Consider the following 11,530-nt stretch of genomic DNA (forward strand, 5'->3'; position numbering starts at 1 on the left):
TTGTATGGGTAATTTGGGAGTACTTACTTGAGCTCGGCTGATTGCATGCACCACACCCTTTGCTCTTTTCGAAATTCTTTTCACTTTTTCTAAAACTCTTTCTTTATACTTTTTCTGAAATTGTTTTCTTTTCTCAAAATTCTTTAAAAAAAAACACTTTTGAAAATCTTCCTACCATTTCCTCAGTTTGAGTCCAATCACACCCGAGAGTGTGCCTGAATCTCTCAAACCAAGGCTTTGATACCAACTTGTAACAACCAAAAATACGACCCAAAAATTTTCGTTTTAATAATAATAATAATAATCATGTACTGATTGTCACATCATAAAACCAGGTGTCAAATATCTCAACTCATAATAAAATGTCATGAACATTTTTATCAAATCAAACTATGAATCAACAAACTCCCAGGAAATAAGACTAAAGTTGTGGTGTGTGCAATGCCATCATCCCGAGCTCTTCCCTTTACTTGCGGAAGTACCTGAAACCAAACTGAAACTGTAAGCACAAAGCTTAGTGAGCTCCCCCCAAACTACCACATACCATACAATAACATATAACACATACTGGGCCCTTGCCCACTGCATCGGACCGAAGTCTGGAACTATCCAGGGCCTTGCCCTCTGCATCGGGCCGAACCCGGAAACTACATCGGATTGAAGTCCGGAACTGACTGGGACCTCGTCCCTGCATCGGACCGAAGTCCGGAACTAACTGCATCGGACCGAAGTCCGGAACTAACCAGGGCCTTGCCCTCTGTATCGAACCGAAGTCCGAAAACTGACTGAGCATAACATAGTATAGCATAAACAAATCATCTAGCATGAACACATAACTGCATCGAACCGTAGCCCAGAACACCTAATCACATAAATCCTGTCTGTGCCACGAAGGCATCAAACATACTAACTACTGCATCGGGCCGAAGTCTGGAAACTATTACTAGCTAAACGGGTCGGCATTGTGGCCTTAGACCCGTTCCTACTGAAAAGGGAACTCACCTCGTAGCCTAGCTGCTGAAAGAACTGCTCTAGAAACTGTCTGCTGCTGCTCCGGTTTCACCCCGACTACAATTTCCATAAATACCATCAATCAAACACTGATAATAACACTGAGGGTAAAATGACTATCTTACCCCTGGCCACAGTCAACCTATCGGTCAAAGTCAACTTTTAGTTGACCTGACTCGTCAAGTTTGGTCACCAACTCGTCAAGTCCTTACTCTCACTTCTTGCTTCTACTTGCTATTACTCGTCGAGTTTTGGCACAAACTCGACAAGTTCCTCTTTAATATTAACACTCAGACAATCTGCATCCAACTCTCCGAGTTGTATTAACAGCTCGTCGAGTTCTCCTTTAACAGATGAACACTCTAGCTGTGACTCACCGAGTTGTATGAACAACTCGTCGAGTCTGTTCTTGAGGCATGAAGATTGCCTTGGACTCACCGAGTTCTTCCACGAATGAGTTTACCCCTCTAGCTCACCGAGTCCTTCTCTCACTCACTGGTTCCACTCGACATAACTCGAAACGGGGAAAACAGGGGACTCGCGACTCGACTCGCCGAGTCTGAAGAACAACTCGCCGAGTCGTATGCATGCAAACACTATATACTCGATTCTGCTTGAAACCAGTCCATTCCATTCATAGATCTGGGTTCTAGGGCCTTGATTAACACGTAAAGTTTCCAACTTTACATGTAAATAACATCAAATGAAGGTTTTAGGGTTCAAAGCACACTATAAGAGTAGATCTAGAGCTTTCATGCAAAATGGCTCCATAAAGGTATTAGATCTAAGCTTCTGGAACTCGAACCTAGCTAGATCCGAAGGCTAAACATCTCAATGAGTCCTCTATGCTACTACCAAACCAAGAAATGGTTCAAGAATAACTTTAATGTCTTTAAAAAGGGGATTTAAGCATGGAAACAGAAAAGAGTCAAGATATACCTTACTAAACTCTGTAATTCCACAAGGATCTAGGATCTATTTCTTCTCCTCTTGATCTACCTTCCTTCTTCTCTCAAAATCTTCAAAGAAACACACCAAATCACACAAAATGCTAAGAGGGTTCTAGGGTTTCGAGGATGGTGCTCTGAGGGGTGGTGGGGGCTGACTTGAGGCCCCAAAAGTTGTTTAACTAAGGTGCAAACCCTTGAATTTAGGGTTTCATCCAGACTGGCGGACTCGCCGAGTCCGGAATATGGACTCGTCGAATCGCCAACTTAAATGTGCTCGAAATCCCGACTCAACTCGACGAGTCTGGCTACCGACTCGTCGAGTCCCTTCAAAAACTTGAAAAATAATAAATATAAATATCATACCAGAATTGGGGTGTTATAATTTATTAATGGATCTTTGTAATTTTGATTACATGTATTCCTTTGCTATCACATAAATCTCCATCTTCATCGCATTCCAAAACTCACCGCACCGATGGTGGTGTCGATCTGAAATCCATCATCTCCTCCGTCAATTGTCTCCTTATTCATTGCATCAAGTAAGGTGAAGACTCTACGCTGATCATTGAAATGCAGGATCCTTCGAATCTGAATTCTTAGCCACAAAATGCGGTGGCGTTTCCGTTTAGGTTATCTCATCATCCACTCTGTCTCTAGTAAGTTCATTCGCATGTGCAATTTCTTTGTTGCTCGTTACTATAATTTAGCATTTCAAGTTCACTACAGTGAACAACTAGGTTTAATTCAAAAAAAAAAAGAAGGCAAACAATGCTTTTAAATATTGGTGCTCGATCAAAGTTCAGTGGATCATTCACCCGAGTTACTACGGTAAAAGCTTTTCATTTAGCAGTGGACCCATTCAGATATTCATTACTAACTTCATCAATTGGCTTTATGTACAGGATGGTTCCAAAGCTTTAGTTAAAGGAAACCCTTATTCTGATTCTCATGATTCATTAGGTCATAAAAACCAACGTGATTCATCAAAAAAGATGCCATGGGAGAGTTGAAGAATGCCAACAACAAACAAGAATATCCTTAGGCTGCTCCATGATTTTACTAATCAGTTCCTGTTAGGAGGGTATAATGGTAATTATTGTATTCTCAATGAAGCTATCTATTGTTATCCGTTGTGTCATTACTCATTACTAATCAGTCCATATGTATTCTCAGCAGTGTTAATGTAGTCAGTTCGTGAGGATGCTGAGAAAGAACACCATACTATTGAAAACAGCGATGTTGTTATATTCTTCCAGGTTGCTGAATTTATTATGTCTTTCCAGAATCACAAGTTACTTGCTTCAAATGTGAGATCTTTATTAATGGTTTCATCTCAAAAGGCTTGAAAATATGTATTTCTTTAATGGGCTTTTGATGCTTTAACAGCCTGGTGCTGAAGTCAATGTATCTAAATCTTCCAATGATCATGATGCTGGAAGCACATTGTTTGAAGCAAATATATGTAGGGCAATTTATGAAACAATGAATGAGCCAATGTTTCTACTTGTTTTATCAAAGTGGCGTTCTGCATTTGATGGTTTGAAGGAGACAAATTACTACAAATTTTTTCTGCTGTTGGATCTCTTATGAAAATAATTGTGTTTTTTGATGTTTTCTGTCTTTAGCTGACTCTTGGAGCTTTAGTTAAAACTACTAAGTGTTTTTTCTCCTGTTTTTGTAGATAAACATGTTAGATTTGGTGCTTAAGATGTCACCAGATGATTTTAGGGAGCCTCAAACTGCACGTGTTCTTCTTTACAAGTTATTTTATGATCAGACAGAACAAGGGATGACATACTTCCTATTTAATTTGATCAAGACATTTAATGCACACAAACAACCAAAAAGGTTGGTTCTTTTCTGTTATGATTGAATAACAACCATCTTCTTTTCTGTTTAATTTGATCAAGACATTTAATGCACTAGTTCTTTTCTCATGCCATTCATTAAATAGTTGAATATGTTGAAGGTATGGGTTAGTGGTTCATTCCTATAAGTAAAAAAATTTATGTATTAGTCAGTTTATTCATTTGGAAGCTCAATTGTAAGCATGTTAGTTGTTACCTCATAGACGATTCTACAAGGAAGATATGAGGTTTTTTCTCAAAAATAAATAAGAAGTTTTTAACACTTTCAAAAAATGGAGAGTTGCTGTTGAAAATGAAACGAATTTGAAAATTAAGTGTTCAAAGTCGGATAAGGGAGGTGAATACAAATGCGTAGAATTTGTTGATTATTGTGCTGAAAATGGAATCAAAATGCCCTTTATAAAAATGATTTTGCAACAGCCTATAATAGAAACAAGAAACCAAATTGTAAAGATCAACAACGTGTATGATGAGATTTCATAAGAAGAAGCTACACAAATAAAATTCAATCAAGAAAAGTACAATGTTTTTTCTAGATTTAATATTATCCAAATAGACAAAACAGATCACAAAGTTGTTAACTAAAAATCCCAAAAGAAAACGTAACCAAAAAAGAATAATTTATGTTTGCATTTTCAGAGGTTGAGGTTTTAAATGTTGTGACTTGTGACTTCATGACTCTTGAGTTACCTATTTCCAAAAATACAAAAGTTAAAATTAAAAACCAGATCATACATGTTGCACACATTAGCATATTAACAAAATGTCTTTACATGTTTACATTTGAAGTCGTTAACACGTAAGACCATTGGTTATTACAAAGAGGATGAAAAAAAAACTTTTTTTTACTTGAAGGTAATGGATCAAGTGTAAATATTTCCAACAATGGTATATATATATATATATATATATATATATATATATATATATATATATATATATATATATATATATATATATTACCATTAAACATTGTATTACTATTACACCAAAAAATGCAGGGCGGGAAAATATGACTTGCAGAGCAAGAAGGATATACAAATGAAAACCGGAGAACATATGATTTGTGTTATTTTACGGGAAAGTCCTAATAGAAGATGTACACATTTGGAAACAATTTTTGTTTTATTGTTATATTTAGAATCAACAAAATTTTAAAAGCAATTATTTAATTCTTACCTTTGCTTTACATGACACCACACCATCATAATTGAAGCAGCAATGATCACTCCGGTAATGGTTTGTGGCAAAACAGAACTTTTCTTTTTCTTCTTCATCTTGTGGTAAAGATGAAAAGGTGGGTTTTTAATGAAACCTAGTTCAGAGACCTTCTTGTGTGCTTGCGCATACTCCTTCAAGAACAACTCTGGAATCTACATTTTAACGATTCGGTATAAACACAATAATAATATAGAAAATAGTAAGATGCAACTATTTTTCTATTAAAGGTAAAACATAAAGTACATAATTGTGAGTACGTTTCTAGTACGGGTAAAAAAACAAAGTTAATTGTCCACACTAAAATACCTTGTTTTCCAGCATACTTTAAAATGGTTTGGTAAGAAAATGTTGAAAAGTAGGATGATGTAATAGGAAGAAATGAAAGGAAGAAATAACAAAACCAAATAAAAGAAAATGAATTGCCATTTCTTGTGATTAGAATTGATGATATATATATATATATATATATATATATATATATATATATATATATATATATATATATATATATATATGGGTCTATACCTCAGCATGCTTCATAACATCACAGCGGAACTCATCAAAAGTCATCATTGTCCGGTCTGAAGGAATCAGTGAGGTCCCATCTAACTCTCCTATCAGTAGGTTTAAAAACTCTCTTCTCACCAGCGCCTGTGGCTCACGCCAAACCAACTCTTCCCTATACTCTCTCAGTAGGTTGTTGGTTTAAAAAAAATCAAGTTATATTATTTATTTAATCCAAAAGACACATATACACGCTTTCCAAATACTTGGTGTTATCGAATAGTAAGAAAATAGGTGAAATGCAACAAATAGAAAATGTAGTATTCTACTTTCGTTTCTTTTTTCTATTTAGCATTGGATGCTATAATATAAGTACATGAATAAATGAAAGTAATTTTATATTTTTTTCGGTTAGCACTTAGAAAAACTATAATTCCTCATGTTTAAAAAATATCAACAAAACTTACATAAAGTATGAGTTATCAAACTTGAGTGGCTTGGAAGGGCCATCAAAGTTTGATCTGTTTTTTTGGGTTCTATCTTGATGATAGCAAAAAACAAATAAACACTTTGGTAGATAATGATTAAGATAAGCGACAAAAATGTAAAATGTTTCATGAGTTTAACAACATGTTAGGATCCTTCAAGCAAAACAAAAACTTTGGTAGATAATAGGTCTTAATCAACATACTTTAAAAAAAACTTTATTACAGCATCGTACTTTTACTTTATTTTTTCATATTACATGATTGTACTTTAGAAAATGGCTAATCTATTCGAGAGAATTACTTATTTACAAAACACCATCTCAATTCATCATATTTCATTGGATTCGGGTTGTATATGGTTTCTGAGGATGAATTTTTTTTAGGACATTACAATTTGAAAACAGAGAGCATTCTTCAAACTACAATGCCCTAATACGAAATCATTTGAAAATACAATATTTTAATAAGAAAAAATTTTGAAGTGCGATGTTATGATAAAAAAATACAAAATAAATTGCAATTTCCTGTATGTAGCCTATAACCAAACAAGTAAGATACAAATTACCATAACATGGGCTCCCAAGAGAGCTACAAAGTCCATGATGCATAAACCCATGCGCTTAAACGTGTCCATCAAATGTATTGGGCCTTCAACAAGTTTAAGAATTTCAGCAACCGAACAAAACAAATGTCAAATATAACTATATCGTTGAGTGATGCAAAAGTAAGAATGTGTCAGTAATCCATTTATGTAAGGGCTACAAGAAATAAATAGCTACATATATAGTTTTAATTATTAGTTTATTATAGCATCGTACTTTCACTTATTTATATTACCATTGAATTTTCGATTGTTTTTCTTATTAAGGCATTGTGCCTTGAAAAATCAACCGAGTGTTGTACTTTAATTTTTTTTTTTCTTATTAAGATATTGTACATTTGAGAATCTTTCCTACTATAATAGTGAGAATTGCTTTGTATTCGGTTGACATTGCTATATTTTGAGAGATTTATCTAAGTATAATGCTATTATAGGAATATAAGAAAGTAGGATGCTATAATGAATATATCAATTAAGGTTTGTTGTTGTTTGTCGCATATAACCCTTATTTTGGTCATGAAAATGAAACCTTTTCTGCTAATCCAACAACTATATGGTTCCTAAACAACAATATTGATATGATTTAGAAATTTATTGTACTCATCAATGAGTAATTTAAATAGTATGTCAAATACGTAAAATAAATATGACTCCAACGGCAAACAATTGAAATCTTTAAGTGAGATGAACTCATGAACAATGAGTGTACACAACTAGGATTCAAAACCTTTTTCAAGATTGGGGAGTCTGCCTTCCTCGGTCCATTCAATAGAATCCTAAATGAAACACAAAAAATATGAAGGAGAAGTAAACATATGGCATAAAATGATTCTCCATGATATTTCTACTTCATATATATATATATATATATATATATATATATATATATATATATATATATATATATATGTGTGTGTGTGTGTGTGTGTGTGTGTAGGATCATATTAGAATGATAAGTATTGATGTAAGAACAATTATGAGAATGATTGTGCATAAATCTACATTCCCAAAAAAACAAAAACAAAAAAAATGTTCGTCAAAAAAAATTTGTTTATCAAAAGAACTTGGCTATATATATATATATATATATATATATATATATATATATATATATATATATATATATATATATATATATATATATATATATATCAAATGAGAACACCAAAAAAGTTGAGAACGCGAGAATAAAGTATATATTCATTTGTGATTCTATGTATTCATTTATGGAGAAATGATAAATTTTTAGGCAGAATCAACATGAATATGTTTTTTCTCTTCAATTGAAATTAAAGGCGTAAAAATTTATCATTTCTCAACAAATGAATAATTGAATCACAAATGAATATATACTTTGTTCTTGCGTTCTCAACCTTTTTGGTGTTCTCATTTGATATATATATATATATATATATATATATATATATATATATATATATATATATATATATATATATATATATATATATATATATATATATGGTGGTATAAAGTTTTAATAAAAAGGAAATTACTTACAGATGGATAAGGCATAAGAAGAAGAAAAAAGTTTATATCAACTACGTAGTAAATCAATGCACCTTTCTACGAGGAATAAAGTCAATAGTAGGACCATCGGTGATTTCAACAGCAACCACGCCTGCATGCTGCCAATAGACCATTTATTGGGTAAGTACTTATTTAACCTGCACATGAACCAAAAATCTTCAGTTTGTGTGCTAAAAAAATAAGTAGACAACAAAAAGAAAACATTGATTCTAATATATCACTAGCTCAAAAAGCAGCATATTACAAACAACCATATGGAAGTATATCTCACCTTGCTCAAGACCAACAGATTACTCTAATCTATTATATATATATATATATATATATATATATATATATATATATATATATATATATATATATATATATATATATATATATATATATATATATATATATATAAAAACTTATATTCGTCAGTATGATTAAAATCACCTTAAATATGTCTGCATATGAGATCTTTGGATGCTTTGACTTTATTTCTTCTATAATCGATCAGAAAACTGTCATTAATAAACTGAACTATTTTCTATTATATTATCTTTGTAAACGAAGTTAACCATGGAATCAAGAATGGTGTCAAAAAACATAAGAATATAGAATACGACCAATGTAAGTTATGTATTGTAAACCGTTTGATTTAAGCTAGATAAGGAAATAAGATAGTGTGATAAACTAACTAACTGTTCGACATTTTGCTATCAAAAAAGCCAACTAGTTTGGCGTACTAGACTGTATATCGAGTAATTAAAATCCAGGTGACATGAGTAATTAACTGACTCAGCATCTGGAAGCCTTATAGACTATGATTACTGAATATAGATCTCATTAACAAGAAAAGAAAAAAAAAAAAGTCATTAAGCTTCACGTAGTAGAATAATGGTCCATGATTTATTAATTATGGTTGTGATATGTATGGTTAGTAGACAAAATGCCACCTGCAGGAACTTTCTCCCTGATAATGTTCTTGGTGAAGAAAGGATTTGATTGTGTTAATTTTCAAAGGTCGGATTGATGAATTCACTCTTACTGCTTCACAATCCGGATCTGGAATGATAATTGTTGTCAAAAAGCAAAAACCTGAGGGTTTTCAAGGACACAAAGAGGGTTTTTATGGGCTTTTCTTCTTGTTTTCTTGATTCCCATTTCTTGAAGTTTATGGTTCGGTTTTCTTTAGATATGAATTATCTTGGCAGGTACTCCATCCAAATTTGATTAAACTTGTTGGATACTGTTCAGAGGGCGATATATAGGTTATGAGTTCATGCCTAAAGGAAGCTTGCATGGGGAATCATCTTTTTAGATGCTGTGTTTTACCATTTGATTAAGTTTTGCAATTCTTTTTGTGCTTAGTAGGACAAATAATCACACATTTTTTTTGTATTTTATATATAGCGCATATGAGATCTTGGATTTGCTACTATTTTCTATTTGATCCAGTATTTGAAATAAGGGTGTGAACATCTAGAAACCGAGACCCATGTCAATTTGTCCCTCCCAAAAAGGTTGAACAAGACGGCATGCATTGGGCCGGAAGACAGTAGAGACCAATGCCAATATGTGACATAAAAGTTGGATAATAACTCTCGATATCTCAACTGTGGAAAAGATGATAATGTCTTCCTCATCTTCATAATTGTAAATAGCCCTAAAAATCTTGTGTACTTTAATAAATATCATTATATCGATCTAAAAACGCAATTACATAGACCTCATCCCTAGCTAGTAAATATCAAACAAGACCTCTCGTTAATCAAACACAAAATTCAACAACATAATATATATAAGCACTCTACTGTAAAGGCATCACAACTTTAGTGTTGTAAATAACTAGTAACATAACACGAGTATATAAAACGAAAAATTTGTGCCAAAAAAATTGATCAAAGGAAAATAAATAGAGTAAGTACCGCAAAAATCAATCGCAACTTTTAATCCTTTATTACAGCTTTGTTCAAACTCTTCAGGCTTCCTGATGGAACCATTTGGACCTCCAGTCCGCGTATGTTTGCAATACGTTCCGGCATCATGAAATCTACGTACAATACAATCATCAATTTCAATTCGATCATCAATGACAATATATATGTGTGCGAAGGATCTTACGCTAAACGAAGCATGATTGGGGCGCAAGTTTTGTTGAAGATCAAAGTGCGTAGGTCTCGGCGAGCTTTCTCTATTTCTTCCTGGTACTCGGCGTCAACAACAGGCTTTCCCATGCAACAGAAACACCGGTTTCATTTTCCAGAAAAACCAACATATCTTTCCATTGAAACGATACCCTTGACTTCTTTCTACAATTAAAAAAACTTGTATACTCCTTTCAAACCCATGATCCATAATTAACACAATTTCTACTTGTATTTCATCTTTACATGAGTTGTTTACAGTCATTAATCTCGATCATTATATATAGCACTTAGGCATCAAAGCACACGTATTACGGGGTTTAACCGTAGCTTTCTAACTCAGAGCCCTAACCACATTCCAATGAAATAACCACTAGTTTTAAACTACATCAGTTGTTAATTTCGGTAATTAGCCTGAACATATCATAATTTCTCCATATACTATACACGGTTTGAGTACAAACCTTAACGTCAAAACTCATGAAATCATGAATTTAAGGAACCATACCTCTAATTTGAACGCCTCAATTTAATCTGTGTAGTCAACCCATCAAAGAATTCTGGATCAAAATCTGCAAAATGGTTCCTTTCTCCATCATTGAATTCAGATTCTGAGTTTTTAGGGCGAGAACATCAAAGGACCATGCTACCATTTTATTGATTTGTCGCTTTGATTACTTTTTGAGGAGATCTTTGAGTTTTCGTGATAGAAAGTAAAAGGTTTCGATCGTTTTAATAAAGAGTCACCCTAGCCGACTTTAACGGATCAACGCAACATCGCTGTACGGTTTGTGTGGCCTTCTCCCGCCCAAAACAGCCTTGATGAACGCTTTATTTCCACAATTCCCTACTTAAATCCTCAAGGCTAAACACTATTTCTTTATTAAAGTGGATCGACAAGGTTAAGCTTAATGTCGTCCAAATTAAAACTCCAAATAATTTTTTTTGACGCATGCATTATCACAGCTTCTTGGATCATTTGGTGTTTGCTACATAGCCCTTATGTTTGGAGCTATTAGAGATATTTGACCAAAATAAATTTACTCTGTATATATATTTTTTTAGTTATCTTGTATCCTTATTTATTTCATTGTATTTTATCAATCACATATAAACTACCCGTCTACCACAATTTGTGGTATGATTCATATTTTAACATGGTATCAGCCAATTTTTAGGGTTGTCGCCTTCCTCCCTCTCTTCTTCCATC

The 11,530-nt window shown here is 33.2% G+C and overlaps 1 protein-coding gene across 1 annotated transcript; it reads right to left on the reverse strand.

Annotated features, from left to right (window-relative positions):
* Positions 1–6,291: 6,291 nt before the first annotated feature.
* Positions 6,292–10,479, reverse strand: LOC111902014 (probable L-ascorbate peroxidase 3, peroxisomal). The gene is made up of 6 exons (XM_052766672.1): positions 10,298–10,479; positions 10,102–10,226; positions 8,627–8,676; positions 8,224–8,289; positions 7,371–7,419; positions 6,292–6,690 (listed from the first exon to the last, which is right to left on the reverse strand). Exons 1-6 carry the CDS (start codon positions 10,408–10,410, stop codon positions 6,578–6,580), a joined length of 516 nt encoding a protein of 171 aa, XP_052622632.1. The 5' UTR covers positions 10,411–10,479; the 3' UTR covers positions 6,292–6,577.
* Positions 10,480–11,530: the final 1,051 nt, after the last annotated feature.

Source organism: Lactuca sativa, chromosome 8 (genome assembly GCF_002870075.4).
Source record: "Lactuca sativa cultivar Salinas chromosome 8, Lsat_Salinas_v11, whole genome shotgun sequence".
NCBI classification, from domain to species: domain Eukaryota; kingdom Viridiplantae; phylum Streptophyta; class Magnoliopsida; order Asterales; family Asteraceae; genus Lactuca; species Lactuca sativa.